At 36.5% G+C, this 18944-nt stretch overlaps 1 protein-coding gene across 2 annotated transcripts in view; it reads right to left on the minus strand.

Annotated features, from left to right (window-relative positions):
• Nucleotides 1–6990: 6990 nt before the first annotated feature.
• Nucleotides 6991–18944, minus strand: part of LOC125240657 (procollagen-lysine,2-oxoglutarate 5-dioxygenase) — a 42171-nt gene continuing 30217 nt past the window's right edge. For both annotated transcript variants that reach the window (XM_048148657.1, XM_048148658.1), the window contains exons 11-13: nucleotides 17305–17451; nucleotides 10774–10888; nucleotides 6991–10342 (exon numbers count right to left, since the gene is read on the minus strand). In XM_048148657.1, the coding sequence (XP_048004614.1) occupies nucleotides 10173–10342; nucleotides 10774–10888; nucleotides 17305–17451 (432 nt within the window). In that variant the 3' untranslated portion in view covers nucleotides 6991–10172. The remainder of the gene's footprint in view (nucleotides 10343–10773; nucleotides 10889–17304; nucleotides 17452–18944) is intronic.

Consider the following 18944-nt stretch of genomic DNA (forward strand, 5'->3'; position numbering starts at 1 on the left):
CATTTATCGAGCTATACATATTTTGCTGATTCAGCATGCAAATACACTTAACCTAAACTTAACTAAATACTTAAAGTATATGTGGGTAGCTTATTTTTAAGGCGTAATTTAAATGTCAGACGGCGTAAAAATTTTCTTTGAATGGACTCAATTCTATCAATGTAGGTGTGATAGTACGGTGACCACACCGCGGAGCAGTATTCCAATGAGCTTCTGATTAGCGTACGGTAAATTATTAAAATACTATTGGCATTCTTAAATGGTTTTATGGTCCTATAAATGAAGCCTAACAGTCTGAATGTTTTTTCTACTATATAGATGTAGTGAGCCGTAAAGGAGAGCTTTGAGTCAAACCACACACCGAGGTCTTTTATAATAGACACGCAATGTAGAGATGTGTGATCGATAGTGTAGTCAAATATAATTGGGGTTTTATTTTTAGTAAATGTGATGACATTGCACTTTTTTACGTTAAGTGTCATGTTATTTTCAGAGCACCATTTGTTCAATATAGTTATATCTTTTTGAGGCGATTCACAATCGGCTATATTATTTACTTTATTGAATATTTTTAGATCGTCGGCATATGCTAATGTATCGGCATATGTTGTCTAACAAATCATTTATAAATATGAGAAACAAAAGAGGGCCTAGATTGGATCCCTGTGGTACGCCAGAACTAGCCGGGAATGGAAGGGAATAATAGCCACGGACGTTAACGAGCTGTGAGCGGTTTTCGAGGTAGCATTTTAGCCATCTAAGTGATCCGTGCAGTCCAATATGTTCAGCTTTAGTATATAGGATATTGTGATCTACTTTGTCAAACGCTTTGGCGAAGTCTGTGTAAATTGAGTCTATTTGTGTAAGTGTGTTAAATGCGGAACAAATATATTCAGTGTAACTTATCAGATCAGTGTTAGTTGATCGGTTTTTCATAAAACCGTGTTGTTTGGGACTAGCTATGGATTTAAAGTGAGCGTAAATATGTTTATAAATTATGCTTTCGAATATTTTTGATAAACAGCAGAGTATACTAATAGGTCTATATTTTGTGACATCTGACTTATCACCAGCTTTGTGTATGGGAACTATTTTGGCAATCTTCCACTGAGCAGGAAAAAACCCCCCTGAAAGGGATTTGTTAAATAATATTTGCAAAGGATGAACTAATGCTGTTTGAAAAATATTGGTGGGATGTAATCGTTGCCGGGGCCCTTGGTAATGTCGATATTATTTAATTCTGTTTTGATTTCTGATTTTGTAATGATAATAGAAGAGATATTGTTATTGGTACCAGGAAATTTTGGAGTATACGGGGTAGAACTAGGTGTAGAATATACCGAAGAAAAATAATTTGCAAATAAGTTGGCTATATCATTGCCATTGCTTGCGTGAGTGTCTTTGAAGTGCATTTGACAAGGGATTCCATCTGTCGTATTTTTTGTTTTTATGTAAGGTAAAATACCCCATAATGGACGGTGATGCCATTATGGACAAAAAAACACAAATCCTTAAAAATAAGTATCTAAAATAAGTTTCTAAAAACTGACGGCTATCAAAATATGTCCAAGACAATCAAAAGGATTGGTCAGTGTATCTGCCAAAAATCATATTTGCTTACAATGCTTCGGTACAATCATCGACAGGACTGTCACCGTATAACATAGTTTATGGCAGAGAACCATGCTTAAGCATGGATATGGAGCTCAATATTAAGGAGGGAGAAACTCATACCTTAGAAGACAAAGCGAACCATATAAAAGACTTACAGAAGTTGGCAGCGGCAAGAATCGCTAAAGTTCAAGCGAAGCAAAAGACATACTACGATAAAAAAACTAAATTTACGCAATTTGCCCAAAATGACCTGGTTATGGTATTAAAACCTAGACGTATAACAGGACGAAGTCTTAAACTTTGTAGACTGTACAAAGGCCCTTATAGAATAATCCAAAAGCTAACTGAAGTTAACTATATCATTCAGCGTCTATCGTCAAAAGGAAAGGCTAGAAAAGAAATTGTACATATAGATAAACTTAAGAAATTCTATCCTAGGTCCATAGGTTAGGTTTAGGTTATAGGTCATTAGTAATCCATCGTAAGTTAATTTTAGTCTTTTCAACCGCATACATTGAATTAGAAATAAAAAAAATAATAAGCTAAAATAATAAAGTAAAATAACAATTGACAGAAAATTTGCAATTGCATATGGTGTTGAAAAGGTTAATTTTGTACATAGTAGCCAATGCTCAGAGTGCATTTTGAATAGTGGAGTGCAGTACATGGTTTGGGAAATTTATTTATTAATTTATTATACAATTATTGATAACTGATTGCTCAAATTTATTCCATAATGTTTTCCTATAGCTACCAATAAGGTTAAGTTATATAAAAACATGTAAACTGTGGAATAAAACACACCCCAAACTGTAAATATTTAATAAATAGATATAATTGTTTAAAGTTATAGAGTAATACGTCACAACACCCTTATAATTTCCTGACTACAAAGAACAATGTTCATACACATTTCTTTTATGGCCGCTGTACACACATGGCCAACAGTTCCACCAACCCCCTTGGCCATGTGTGTAGAGGGCTACTTGGCCGTAAGTTGGCAGTTGGCGCTTGCGCTTGCCGGCCAACCGATTCGTGTCGGTTTTTTGTCCACACATCAAAGGATCTTGGCGCCAATGGCCAACTGCGTTTACACGTTGGCGCTTCATTCAGTTGGTCGTCAGCCGTCAGAGAGGACAGTAGTGATATATTTACGAAAATAATAAGTTTATCTATGCCAATAATAGTGTAGATTTTAGGAAATAAAATAACCTTGCAAATGTTTAATGTATTTCCTAAAAAAGATAAATGTTCTTATCAGAATATTCAAAAAATTGTTAATATTGCAAATAATTTAATTTTACTACGGGGTTATTATTTTTTAATATTTTTTTCTGACAACGTCTATGACCAAGAATTTCCTAGATTTTTTCATTCCACGTCCATCTTTCATGAAGAGCCAATGCCAAGTGATTGGTTCGCCAATGTGTAAACAGCGGCTCTTATCTTGGCCAAGGGGTTTCACAAAGGGCTGGTGGAACCGTTGGCCATGTGTGTACAGGGGCCATTACATGTATCAAGACAAGGCCGACTAGATGACCAGTTGATCCAGCTGTTCACGGTGTGGCGAGATGGCTGGCGGTCATATGCAACCCCCACTTCGTCGTCATCACCAACGTGCAGCACACTACAGCTGTAGCAATCTTCATGAGCCGTTCGGGCTCCACTTCACTTCGCAACCGGCGCGGCGGGAAGATTGGCGGCCATGAGAAGCCCCCACTTCAACGCCACCGCCAACAAGAATCGGCATCTTCAAAATTTATTATGTTTTTTCATGTGAAATAAACGTTTTGCCTTGTTTTTTTTTACTTGAAGTTAGGTGAATTTGCTAACATCTGTCATGTCAATGTCATCTAGTCATGGCCACAGACAATTAGCTGTCAGAAAGTTCAAAATAAAAGGGTTTAGTCGATGGGCAGGGGTTAGGTTTTTGCCATTGGTTTTCCTAACCATAGTCCATATCTGACTAATTTGCGAGGACCTTGGCTATAGTCCAACTATCCAAATTATGGCGGTCTCAACCGTGGACTAGGCAACCACGCAAAGAGCGTTAGATGTTGGCTACCTTGAATGAGGCTGTCACTATTGGGTGTTAGGAGATTTTTTTTTGTGTGTAGGGGGGGCCTGGCTTAGGTAGGGCCAACCGGTAGTTAGGGTAGAATAGGATAGGATAGGGTGTAGTATTGTGAACAATGGCTGCTTCTAACATAAGGGGGAGGGATATGTAAGAGGTTTCGCATTCAGAATGAAACCTTTTACAGCAGTCATGGTCGCTGACTGGCAGTCCCTGATTTAAAATTGGAACAGTATAAGAATGTCAAGGAAAACAGACACTTCAAAGGGGCATTCATATAGAAGCAGCGATTGAGAGTGAACGGTTGTTACTTAGCTTATAAAATATAAAAAAATATTGATTCAAAGCGTTGTTTAAATGTTTGGATGCTCTCCACTGATAGGCCGACTCTCTTACAGTACCATAAACTAGAGTTGTAGAGCTGTTTCATTTTGAAGTTTCAATTAATTCGGTTATTTCTGAAGGATTTGGCGACAAGATAAAATTCACCAGTTTACTGAAAAAAATATCAAGACGAATTCTTAGTAATGTTGCTAAGAGAGTTGAGTTCATGTATAAAAAAAAAAAATAACGCACGGTGTAATCTTGAATGCGTTTTACTTACTGCATTAAGCATGAGATAAGGTATAAAACATACTAGTTTGTTGCTCCAAAGATATAAAGAAATGACGTTATTTTGCGAGTGTCCATTACTGGACCCGAAAAACTGCGTACCTCCTATGATGGACAAGGAACAACTTACAAAACCAAAATTTACAAGAAACAATCCTATGTTAAAATAACCCAAACTAATAGTATTTATGGCGTATAAAATTGACTCATTGCGTATCAGTTGGCTTTAAAAGTAAAATTTTAAACTTATTTCACTGTCCATAATGGGGGATCCATTACTGGAGAACTGCCGTCCATAATTGGAGAAAAAACACCTAGTTTTAATTTGTTAACTATGAAGAAACCAATAGGAGTATCAATTCTGCAATACGCTTGAAATGTAAAAGAAGGATAGGACATTCAAGATTTAACACGCTTAGCCGTAGATTTTTTACATTTATCAGTGAAATATCAGAAACAGGCGAATTTTTTTCTTAAACTGTCCATGATTGGGTCCGTCACCTTATTGCCAGAATGCTTTGAAATATAGGTATGTACATTATTACGGGATATCTTTAAAGTCCACTTTGTTGAAGCATAATGTAAAGAAACGAATTAAAAATATTGTTTACATAAATATATAATGCACATATCGTTTTGATACATGCTTATACAGAGTGTATTTTTTATAATTGGCAATATTTTGGTGAGCTGGAATGGGAAGGGAAATATGATATTTTACGGTATAACGATTATATGATATAACGACAGGGTGTTATAAGTTTCACTGTCTGTCTGTCTAATGCATCGCTTTCGAATGGATGAACCGATTTTGATTAGTTTTTTCGTTTGAAAGAGCTGAATTAATCGAGAGTGTTCTTCTTAGCCATGTTTGATGAAATCGGTTTACATAGGTACTATTTTATATTTATATATGTCTATCCTATTATGTATTGTCCTCATGTAAATTTTAGCTTTCTAGTACGAATGATGATTGAGCTAAATCGTAGACGGACAGACTGGCTGACGGACAAACCAATATGCGGTATAAAAATTTTTAGCTAACTAAGGAAGTTTAAGAACATAATATCCGGGTCTTTGTACCTTATTTTATGAGTTTATATATTTTAATATACTTTATATAAGTATACCGGAATAAGACACACTCATATAAAGTCGTGTACTTAATTACGGCAGTCAAAAAAAGGCTATATTAAAACATAAACAAGATTTTTTTCTTAGTATATTGGAAGATTATATAACAATTACACTCAAAACATTGAAATAAATAAACTTTGTGCTTTAATTTTATGAAATAAACCAAATTTAATATTGATGGCACAGTCTAATATTTCGCACGTATTACTCAATGAGTATACATTTCGTATTCAATTATGAGATTAAAATCTAAAAAATATATGTACCGTAATTATGTCACTATAATCTGTAATCTTTACTTAATGTATTTACATCAAATATATAAATATACTAAACCGTAAATAGTAATAGGACACAAAAACATTACGGACTGTGTTTCCGTTATTCCGTGATACTCCCGCAATTATGTACACCTCGTCAAAATGGTGTACATTATTCCGGGAGCGGGCATTTTAATAAAAATATGTTTTAAATTACCTTGAAAAGATGATATAAATGTCTTTTAATAACTATAAGACAATTATGATACAAATTTAATATCAATAAACTTACCATCATCACAGCAAACCCTTACGAAGTTCCGCTGCCGCGTTAAGCTCACCGTCAAACACGCCCATAGAAACCACTGCGTGGTTGCGACTGACGCATTTGGAGGTACCTCATGGCTTCAAAAGATAAGATAAATATCCGAAAATCGACTTTTTCGGTTCTATTTGATCTATAGTTAATTAAATATTGCATTAACTTAAGATTTTACTGATAGTTTCCTTATTTTGCGACAAAAACCAAAGTATCCCGGAATAATGTACCACATTTTACTATCCCGGAATAGTGTACAGATACCTTATGTTCTAAAACAGTTATTTAGTGTACTTTTAACTCTAGTTCGCAAAAGAGAAAAAGTATCGTAGTCGCGAGGATTACCGTACTTCTTATAGTTTTTATGATATTTATTCTTCTCTTTAAGCATGTGTATTAATGAACTACTAAACCAAACAGGATATTTCGTGCTTTTGTGTTTTCGCTTTGGAGTATATTTGTCTATTATTTCCCATATGATTTTGTAAAATATGTCTGTAAATTTATCACAATTAAGGTGAACGTATTGATCCCAGTTAACTGATTTAAGCTGTTCTAGGCATTTTTCATAGTCTGTCTTTCTGAATAAGTATTGTGGTGTAGGATTATCTTTTAGTGCACGTGAGGGAATAATTGATAATTTTACTTCTATAGGCGGGTGGTGAGAATCAGGACGACTTATGGCAGGAGCTTCTGTTATTGAACATGACATATCCGACTCTACCAAAACCAGATCAAGAACGCGGCCAAGGTGATTAGTCACATAATTCATCTGGGTGAGGCAGGCTCGGGAGATAAGGTCTACTAGGAGGGTTTTTCTGGTATTTCCAGTTGATATAGATGGCGTGGAACATGGAAGCATATGACTATTGAGTTCTGGTGTGTTATAATACGTACATACCTACATAAAAGTACCATGCCAAATGGAACAAAAACCGAAACAAACAATAAATTATTCATAAATTAAAAAACGCTTAATTTTCATATCGAGTATATTATATATTAATTACTTATTTAACAATACAAGACCATGAGTATACGTACCACTGGCTTTCTAGAATAGGTATAAGAAATACATTCTAGAAGAATAGAGTCCAACAGAACCCAACTAAAACAGTTACTCGTACGGGCTATTATAAAATCAGTATATGTATTTAAAATTGCAAACGGGACTTAATCGCGTATTATTATGTTTTTAACACTGACCTCCTACGTTTAAAGGACAGCATTGTCCCCATGGTCTCGGAGCAGACAGCAACAGTAGAGCAGCAGTCCCGTTTGCAATTTTAAATACTTGTGTGTAAAAATCGAGTAAGTTTAAATCAGTGTTTCAAATACCTACATACTCAAAACAAGGCTCCACTCTTAATTCATGCTTAAAGTAGTCAATACCACAGATGTAGTGCGAAAAGGGTTTCCTTCGTATTTTTCCGGAAACGTTCGTATTTGTCATGCTAGTTCAGTCAATGTCAGTACAACTTGTAGGTATAGTACTGAGACTGACTGAAATAGCATCATAGCATGACACGCTCGTACGTTGCCGTAACAATACGAAGGCAAATATTTTCGCACTACATCTGTACTGAACATATATATTTATACAATAATAAATTTATTGAAAACTAGAGAGGCAAGAAAAGAACAGCTAACAGACAATTTTTTATAATTAAAAACCGATAAACAGTGTACTGCTACAAAATTGTATGTTCATGTAAAATACAAAATAAAGGTTTTCTATATTAGACAATTGGATTCTTGATTTTATCAATTTACATGGTGTCCCACTTTACACTTGTATTCGTTCCGAAAACCGCAATATTTCATCATAGCTTTTAACATTAAACAACACTATTAGTACCATTTTTAACTTGCTTTCATTAGCTTGACCTGTATGTAGGTAACGGAATTTTTTAACTTCTTTTTCACCTACGTCTAGGAGTCTGATTAACTTGAAAATTTGAACAGGGGTCAAGGGCCGATGACAATAATCTCATAGCTTTATGAAGTTCTGACTAGGAGGATAAAAAAAAATCCGCTTTTGTTTCTTAGTGTAAAGATTTATGTTATATGTAGTTTAAAAAAACAAAAATTCAAAGAAAGTCAAAAAGCGTGGGGTGGGGTTAAGCGCGTTTTTTTTTTAAACTATAATGTTGTTACTGTCATCGGGCCAAAGTTGTTCGGGATACAATAAAGTCAATTAATCTTGGCTTGTTAATACTACTATTAGGGATGTCATTAAAAAAAGTGTAGGGTAAATTACTAATTGGCCACCAAGTACTGAAATGAATTATGATTACTATAAGGTGGTCAGTTATTGGAAGAGGGCCAGTAACTGGCAATTTAGTTTAGTGATCTATTGTTTGTACTCAAACAAGCTAAAAGTATAGTAACATTAGTAACCGTACTTGCTACACATATTCCTTTATTATAAACCTAACTTTTGGCATCTATCTCAACCTTAAAAACTAATTAGAATATTTTTACTTCATATCAAAAATCACACCTTACCTCGATTTTTTTATTGTAGAGGAATGAAGTTACTCTACTACATGAAGATACAAAAAATCTAATTGTGTAGCTTAACCTCAAACTTGGGTAAATCCATTCTGCTTTAAGGTTGATTATATAAAATATATATATATATATATATATATTATGATTTGAAAGATAATCAACCTTACACTAGTAGCAGAATGGCCCAAGTTTGAAGAAGTTAAGCGACACAATTTGCGGGAAAAGAGAGAATTATTAATGAGAGATGTAACTTTCAATTAGAGAGTTCTCTATAAAAGTTTGTACTGATGAGGCCAAGATTTTCAAATTTTAAATTTTCACAATTTACTTGTAAAATATCACAAGCAATTAATTGTGTTTAAGTTCTCTGCATGGCCTTATATCATTATTTATTTATTTTAGCTTTATTGTACAAAAAGAAAAACTTGTAATACAAAAGGCGGACTTTATACAAAAACCACAAACTTTTTCTATTAAGCAACTTTACAGAACTGTATATCAGCAGCGGCTAATCCATACAAGCCGATTCCCACCGCCTTGCCTAATATTGATTACTAGTAAAGTACCTAATGGTAAGATAGCTTTCTTTTTACTTTGATGTTGCCTTGCAGAAATTTTCACCAGCCGCCACTGCTGTATATATATTATAGTTTCAAAGGGTATGGTATATTACAATGCGCATAATGTAATATACACATATATTAGGGTTATGTTGTGTGTCAAAAACAGGAAGTTAGGTCTCCCAAACAATACACACTACTTCCACCTATTTACTTAAGAAGACATTGCGTGAAGCTACGGCAATACGGCTGTGTAATTAGAAAATAAATAAATTAACATAGTTTGCTTCACTTTTAGAATAATAAGTAAATAAAATCGACAGAGAAAAGTCCCAAAATATAAGGGTTACAGTACATTTTACTTTGCTTAGCAATGGCATTATTCGTAAACGTATCGCAAGCTTAAATTAGCTGTAAATCGTTTGCTTTTATCCGTTTTATGACCTTTTGTATTTGTAAGAAAGAAATTAGTCAGTTGTCCTGTATCTATGTACTTAGTAGATTATATAATTATAGAACCTGGTAGTTTTTTTTTTATAAATACAGTTACATAAGTACGTAGTCTGTGAATAATGTTGGTTTCAGTCGGTAACATTACACCCGTCAAGTATAGGCTTAATAGTTATTTATATGACTGCTGCATAATGAGAGGCATCATACACGTGTTGTTTTATGAAATGAGCCAAAGGCAAGTTACATAGTATGATAACACGAGTGTCTATTGCCTAATTATGTACAGTGGCATACATTACTTTATCTACATTCATATAATACGTTTTCTACAATTGTACACTATGTACAGAAGAGATATAACTATGGCTTCATTATTAAATAAGACTATCAACATTTTAAACATTTGAAATTTGAAACAAAACAAATAACGAGTCCGATAATAGCAAATATTTTTGTTGCTTCCTTTTGTTCAGAAGAATAGAATGTTTTAAATTAGAATGTAATATAAAATATCGGTTGTCAATACCGTAAAGTAAAAATGACGATGTACTAACAGATGCAGCATATTGTAGAGAAGTTTTGATATGGATGTAGATGAAGACAGTAAGGATAGTGTGTGTGGCAGGCGCCTACGGGTCGACGAAGGAGATCATGATGTAGCGCGTGCCGGCGGTGACGCGCAGGCCCTCGTGGAAGTGCGTGAGCCGCCCCGGGTGCATGAGCAGCCAGCCGGGCCGCGTGTTGGTCACCGAGCAGTTGTAGCGCAGGAACCGGCAGCCGCCGCCCTCGTAGTCCAGCTCTGCAATCACAAATTATTCATACGACAACACGTACACGTGGGACCGACTCATCTACTACTTGCCTACTTTTTCCTTCTAGTCAAATCTGCTCCTTAAAGAACTGTCAAAACGAATTCGAACGGTATGCTAATATGGAATCAATATGAAATCGAGTTAAATGACGTCATGGTCAGCTCATTTACTTAGCCGATTAGTGTCCCACTGCTGGGCAAATATCCATAAACTTGACGTTGGTGGAATCATGAACGAGCCATAAAAGTTAAAAATTGATTGAAAATGTAGGGGCGAAGATTGAATTCCCATACAAAATTTGAATTTCGCGCCTGTTTAGCGGCATCTATTGAGAGTGTAGAGTAATTGTAGTATAGAGTCGCTTGTGACAGCGCAAGTTTGGTAAATCGGCAGGTCGGCGTGCCGGTGTGATACTCACTGGGCGTGTTGAGGGCCAGGTTGATGGTGTAGGTGGATGAGTCGTGGTGCGGGCGCAGCGACGGCTGCTCGTCGGGCCGGTAGCGCACCACGAAATTCATCAGCGACACCGGCGGCTGCAGACAACATAAACTCACTTATTTGTTTTATAACGAGACAAACTTATTGTTTAACGCTTTCATTTCCACCCGACCAAACAAGACATCCGGCAAACCACAAACACATACTTTGGTATGTAGGTACAGTGGCACACTTAGAACCGACCGCCTCGTAACAATGAAATACTTTTCTCATCAAAAATAGTGCTCAATACCGGGTCCCCCGACGTGGCAATTACACAAATAGGGTTGCCAGTTATTGGACACTGGCCAGCTACTGGCAATCTACCCTATATATCTATAGTGTCACGATCCTATCTATCGGGTCGATCGGCCTGAAAATGAAATCATAATATTTAATACTTGACCCGAGCAAGTAAATGATTCCAAATTTAAATTATCACACCAGTGCCACATCTCGGACACTGGCGATCAAATATATGAAAGAAGCGCGTTCCTAGCACACATTCTAAGCTCGTGTAGGTGAACGCGTACTATGCTTGTACGAGTGAAATATGACAGGTCCACTGGTCGCGTTTTTGACAGGCGGTAACTGCGAGGTAACCGAGAGGGGGTGGGAGGCGCTTTCAGCGGGGAGCGGAAGAGGCCTTACTGTACGATAGTACTCTTTATTATACTGTACTAGTGCAGTGAAGTTATATCATAATGTGGGGTTTAATTAATAATTATGTAATTATTATTTTATCAACAGAGCCCGGAATATTCTACAAAACTGTAGCAAACTGTCTAAAGTTTTAATATTTTTTTATCAACATCGAGTATAGTTCACAAAGGAGATAATTTAAGGAGATAAAGGAGCGCAGGCCGTTTCTCCAGACACGCCGCTGTCAATGACATCCTCCGCCGGTCTCTTGCCAGTGTCAATGTGCCTGCTCTTCTCGAGCCCCCGGGTATTACAAAAGACGATGGTAAGAGACCGGACGGAATGACACTAATTCTGTGGAAGCTGGGACGGTTACTGGTGTGGGACGCCACATGTGTAGACACCCTAGCCCCGTCTCATCTCCACGTGACATCTGTTAAGGACAGCGCAGCGGCTGAAGCGGCCGAAAAATTAAAGAAAGCTAAATACAGGGGTCTTGGCGCCGAATACAATTTCGTACCATTTGGCTTTGAGACCCTTGGCCCCTGGGGTCCGAGCGCCTGAAATTTATTTAAGGAAATGTCGAAAAAACTGACAGACGTCAGCGGACTCAGCGGTGACCGTAGGGCTGGCAGCTTCCTCGCCCAAAGAATAAGCCTAGCGATACAGCGAGGAAATGCTGCCAGTGTCTACGGCACCATGTTTAAGGAGTTCACCTAGTTTTTAATATTTTTAGTTTAGTTAGGTATTTATTTTTAGATTAAGGTTTAGTTTATGATTAGTATTATTGTTTTTATTTATAATTATGTATCCAATAAAGTTTATTTTTTATTATATGAACATCATATCATTTACCATGAATGTTGAAAATTTATTACCTTAAATTGAAACATTTATTTTACATAAATAGGTCTACAGTTATTATTGTCCCGGATTTGTAAGTTCACATTTTTGACACATTTGTTTTGATGTATGTTGCGATGTGGCTAAGACGTATCGTTTGCCAAATCTAACGATTAATTTCGAATTGGTTGAATCGATTAGGCCCTATGTACAAGGAGGCGCTTAAACAAATATACGATTAGACTTATATACGATTTCTATCAACTTACTGAAATGTCATTTGAATCGAAATGACAGACTGCACACAGCACTCGTTTAAAAATAAAAATGAATGATAAATGACATAATAAGTAAATCCTGCGTGATAAATTAATATCGTAAAATACTCACTAAACGAAGATCCGCAAAAATGTAACATGTGTTAGATTATGTTTAAAGTAAAATGTTTTTAAGTAAAAGTAATAATGATTTTTTTAAATATTATTACAGGATTTTATTTAAAATTTCATTAGGTTGCGCGAATTTACGTATTGTGGAAGCTGTCATGTGTCAAAAAGAGGTTCTTACAGCTCTGAGACAATAAACCACTGTCACCTGTTTGTCTGGGAAAATATTGTGGAATAGGACGCGGCTGCTGTTTACTCTGGGAAAATATTGTGCTGACACCCTTCAATCGACGGCTATTTCAAAGGGCACGGCAGCTGAAGGAGCAACACGGCTGGCGATACGTGTGGACGCGTGATGGCAGGATCTATCTGCGCCAACGACCGGGAACTGACTCTCCGAGACATCGCATAAGGACTGAAAGTGACTTGGCTCGTGTTTTTGGTTCTCTTGACGTTTGCTCTCAGGCATAAATATAATTTAGGTACTTGTACTGATATAGAAATAACAGTAGCATCAACTAAGCATGTATTTCAACCGTTGTCTTATGTATTTTGTGTTCGCATTTTATATATTTTTTTCACTTAATAATAGTTTGTATGTTATGTAATCTCTTTTTGTGCTTTTCACTGGCGTGCATTGCAACAACAACAAATATGATAGCCCTATATACACATTCGCATGTCATTTATTTTTGTTCAACACGTTCACAAACACTTTCCACGTCACAGAACACATATTTAACCTTAATAGTAAACATTTCACCTCACTATTTTTAATTACACACGTAACGAAACCGGGTCGTGACACCATATTGGATATACATACAGTTTTGATTTTGTGTGCATGTAGGCACCTATTATCTAGTTTTTTCCCTAGTCACGCCTAAAACTAAATTACTTAAATTAGCTCTTTACAACCCGGGCTCGTTGTCGACAGGACAAGATGATTTTTTGGTCGCAATGAACAGGTTTGACGCCGATATAGTGGCGATTTGTGAGACTTGGATCAGACAGGGACAAGAACAACGCGCGCCGCGTGTCCCCGGATACAAATTTATAAATGCTCCGCGACCCACATCGATGCGCGGTGGCCGCGGCGGTGGGGTAGGCTTCTATATCAAAACTACCGTGCGCGCGCGGCGTTCTACCCACCCTGCTGCAAATATAGAACAACTGTGGCTATCTGTTTCCCTTAACGGTCAAAGTTACATAATAGGTACTGCTTATCGTCCAAACTGGGTCAACGTTGACATGTTTTTCGATGCCCTTACAGACTCTTTAACATACTTCTCTAAGCACGACCGTGTTGTTTTGATGGGTGACTTTAACATCAACGTGCTAGACACAGCAAACAGTAATACGTCTAAGTTTAAATGCTTTCTCAGCTCCCAAAGTTTAGAGCAAGTAGTAAAGGAACCTACTCACTTTTCTGTGGATAATGACACCCTTCTAGATGTTATCTGTACTAACGCGTCTGTTACCAATGTATGCGTCTCTAATATAACTGGTTCTCTCGGTCATGCCATGGTAACGATTACTTTGGCAATAAAACGACCCAAGGCACCGCCGAGAACTATCACTTATAGGCCAATTAAGGACATTGACTTGGCGAAGTTTGATAGGGATCTGCAGGCAATAGACTGGGAGCTGGTATTAAAAACCGATTCCGTAGATGCCATGGTGGAGACTTTCAATTTGTTACTGCTGACCTTATTTGACATACATGCTCCTAATAAATCAATTACAATCAGGCGTAACACCAATCTACCGTGGATCACTGATACTATCAAAATTATGATAGAAAAGCGTAATGAGGCTCATATTGCATATCGTAAGTCTAAATCGGAAATCCACAAACATAGCTATTGTGAATTAAAAAAACTAGTTTCTCAAAGTATATATTTTGAAAAACAAGCCTATTATAATCACCATATTAATTCAAATTGTCATAATTCAAAATCACTTTGGAAGAATCTTAAAAAAAATGTTTTAACAGACTCTAATAAACGAGATTGTCTTCCTTGCCATTTCAACGATCCAAATTTGATCAACGATAGTTTTTTGAATGTTCCTGGTGATGATAAGGTTGATATAAACACACAAATGTTCTTTGAAACTCGACGATTTGGTAGTACCTCGTTTAGCTTGAAGCCAGTCGATGAGAGTGATGTAGGTAAATATATACTCTCCATTACTACCAATTCAGTTGGTGTAGATGCAATTAGTAGGGACATGGTTCTGCTCACCCTTCCACGGACGCTGCGAGTGATAACATCAATCATTAATCGATCTTTACTGCATGGCCAGGTGCCAGCAATGTGGAAATCAGCTATGGTTACACCTTTACCTAAAGTGGACAATGCACGTGAGATCAAGGACCTCAGGCCCATAAGTATTTTGCCTTTTCTCTCGAAGATTCTGGAAAAAGCTGTTTATGACCAATTATATAAATATGTAGAGGGTAGCAATATTTTGCCACAATTACAGTCAGGTTTTCGTAGGGGTATGGGAACTGTGACTGCCCTGATAGATGTTGTTGATAACATTATTTCGGAACAAGACTCTGGCAAAGGCACCTGTTTGGTGCTGTTGGACTTTTCTCGCGCGTTCGATTGCATAAATGTTAGCTTATTACTCTCAAAATTAAAATACTATGGCGTAGATTTAAAGTCTCTCTCGTGGTTCAGTAGTTACCTGGAAGGCCGCGCTCAGTCAGTCAAGATATGCAAAGAAGACGGCACTTTGTTAATATCTGATTCTAGACCGGTAAATCGTGGTGTCCCTCAAGGATCGATACTTGGTCCTTTACTTTTCATTTTATATAGTGCTGATATAACTAACGTTATTAAGCATTGCAAATATCATTTATATGCGGATGACGTCCAATTATATTATTCAGCTCGTTGTAATGAATTTAGTAATGCTATTTTTAAAATTAACGAAGACCTCGTAAACATCTCCAATTGGGCTGAAAGAAACTGTCTGCTGTTGAACCCTCTTAAGACCAAGTACATGATTATGGGCACCAAAACACAAATTTTCCGTATTTTAAACTGTGATCTTCATTTAAAAATCAATGGTTCCTCACTCGAACGCGTAGAAGAGGCGAGAAACTTAGGTGTAGTGGTTGATAGCCAGTTGAGGTTCGAGAAACACGTAGGTGAATTGGTCAGGTCATGTTTCTTTCGCTTAAAAATCCTGTACCAGATTCGCAATCTCTTAAATGAGAACGTTCGCATGATTTTGTGTGAATCGCTGGTTCTATCCAAATTAAATTACGGTGATATCGTCTATGGACCACGCTTGCAACAAAAGACTCGCCGCTTGATACAGAGAGTACAAAATGCTTGTTATAGATTTATTTATTCAATACCTCCAAGAAGCCATATATCTCCGTATCTGAACAAATCGTCCATTCTCAATATGTCTTCTCGGAGACATCTCCATCTTGCATGTCTACTTTTTGGCGTTTTAAATAATAAATCACCGGAATATCTCTTTTCCAAAGTATCCACATCAACTTTTCATAACCGCCATGGTACTAGGTCAACTCGACGTTGCCTTTTGGAAATGTATCCACACAGAACAGTCGCATTTACTGGTTGTTTCCGATATCTCGCGACCAAATGCTGGAATGATATCCCTCCACCTGTAAGACAACTAAAAAGTAAGAAATCTTTCAAATTGCACTTTAAAAAGATATTACTGGAGAAACAAAAAACAGGGATACCATACGGATTTTTGGTCGCGGATTTTAGGATATAATTATTTTTACGGTACATTCTTAACGGCACGTTTGCGCACTTTATAACACTTTATAACACAAGTATTACTTACACATTTTCTATATTCTTGTTGATCATTAATTGTATATGTATGTATTATTTCCACTTTAATTTGTATTTCATTTCACAGCAATGTATATAATTATATTTATAATCATAAATTGTTTTCTCACCTTACTTTAAAATTACCTTAACCTATTTCTTCATTTATACACATTTCTTTATTTATTTAACTGTAACGTGATCTGGGTGCCGGCAGAATATCAGTGCCTCACTCGAAAGGGTGAAGCGTATAGCTGAGTCGGAACCCTTTTGTTTTTGCTGCAATGCACACAGTGTTGGTAAGCATTTTTTTTAATGTTGTGTACGTAATTTTAAGTCAATTGTATGTTTTTTTTTTCTTCTTCTCTTTTTGTTGTTCTGTGTTGCATTTGTAATTGTGTGTTATTGCAGCATTCAAATAAAGCTTTTATCTATCTATCTATCTATCTAATGAATTAATATACTCCTGTCACTATCACAAACCAAATAGAATGTCACGTCATGCTATGTCGCAGCATTCGAAGAAAACACTAAAAACTTTATCTATATGATACGATATAATTGGCTAACTATTTTTGTTTTTCTTCTATTACACAAATATCGATATCGATACAAAAAATGCTCGAACTCTAGACACTTTGCGTCAGTCTTATGTTTTGCTGTGAAAATTCCGGGCATTGTTTATCAATATCCGTGCACATAACAGAGTTGCTAACTTAGGCATAGGCCTACTGACTATTCTACTGGCCGGTAAATGAAGTGAAGAGAACTTACGTTGTGGTAGTAACCAGTGAAGACCATTTCCTGCAACGGCCGCACGTACTCCTTCAAGATGTGCAACCAGTGCTTGTCCAGGCCCACTTGTGTCATGTGGATGTCCCGCGTCGGCACCGCCTCGTATCCGCCCTCCAGACGCTTGTCCTGTCGAACAGTGTTGTGGCAGATTATTCAGAGAAGACCTATGATTTTACCGTAAAGAATTGACATTTTGTGCAACTGGCATAGTGCAAAGGCGAATTAAATGTCAGGCACTAAAAGTACGTATTGGCTGGGTGCACGATGACAGCATCACCTAGCGGTTACAACTACGGCACAGACTACGGCGGACTTTGAAACGCCAAATGGCTTTCTGTCAATACGAAGAGTAAGTAAATAAACAAATAATTTTAATGAAATAGCGTAATGTTTAATTCGATCATATAAATTTATAGTGTCGATAATAACATTCACCTTTTTAAACTCCGTTTAAAATGACACAATCAATAAATTTCAGGTAAGTATACACGGAGTTTCTCACGGTTGAGTTCACGAAATGTAAATAAAGAAGTAAACCGATTTTAGGTAATAACGCATTTCATATACATTGGAGACGATTACTATGTCTGTAGTGTCGTTAATAATGCAGAATATTTGTCTATTTTAAAAGTATGTTGTTTAAAAGTATGTTAGTTTACTTACTTTTTTCTCTTACAGCGATTATATATTTCATTTGTTGGTCTCGTTTCCAAGTTGCTTGTGCATATTTATAAAATTTGTGATCACTGATTTTCCCAGTGTTCGTCCAGTTAGTTACGTAGCAAGTATCGTGACGCATATTTATTGGTTGTCTATTGTTTGCCCGACAGTCATTTAACATAATATTCATTTGCCCGAATCTAACTTGCCTGAATTTCATTTGCCCGAATGATTTGTTTACCATAAAAATCATATGACATACTCGTTGTTTATCCGAATATTACCTTCCATAATCATACAATGCCATACTATTTGTTAGCCATATTATTAAGTGCAATAATATGGTTTCATAGAATATTCAAACGCCATAAGCAATTATTGCCATATTAATTGTTGCCCATATTATTACCTAACCTAACCTACTTTCTGATAGCAGTTTCATTTTCCAGGGGTCACAGTTCTAACCTAACCTAACCTACTTTTCCAGCAGTTTCATTCTCCAGGGGGTCACAGTTCTAACCTAACCTAACCTACTTTCTGATAGCAGTTTCATTTTCCAGGGGTCGCAGTTCTAACCTAACCTAACCTACTGTCTGATAGTATTTTCATTTTCCGGGGGTCACAGTTCTAACCTAACCTAACCTACTTTTCAAGCAGTTTCCTTTTCCAGAGGTTCACAGTTCTAACCTAACCTAACCTACTTTCTGATAGCAGTTTCATTTTCCAGGGGTCACAGTTCTAACCTAACCTAACCTACTTTCTGATAGCAGTTTCATTCTCTAGTCCTTCTAGTACCTATTATAGTAGTTTTCGATTCTGCCAAAGCACATTATGGAAATAGACTTTTCTGGACGCTAATTTGTATGACAAATGATGGTATGGAATGTGGTAATTACGGATTTCGATGATTCTGACAAATGACATTATGGAAACTGACTTTATGGGAAACAAAGTTTCTG

Source organism: Leguminivora glycinivorella, chromosome Z (genome assembly GCF_023078275.1).
Source record: "Leguminivora glycinivorella isolate SPB_JAAS2020 chromosome Z, LegGlyc_1.1, whole genome shotgun sequence".
NCBI lineage: Eukaryota > Metazoa > Arthropoda > Insecta > Lepidoptera > Tortricidae > Leguminivora > Leguminivora glycinivorella.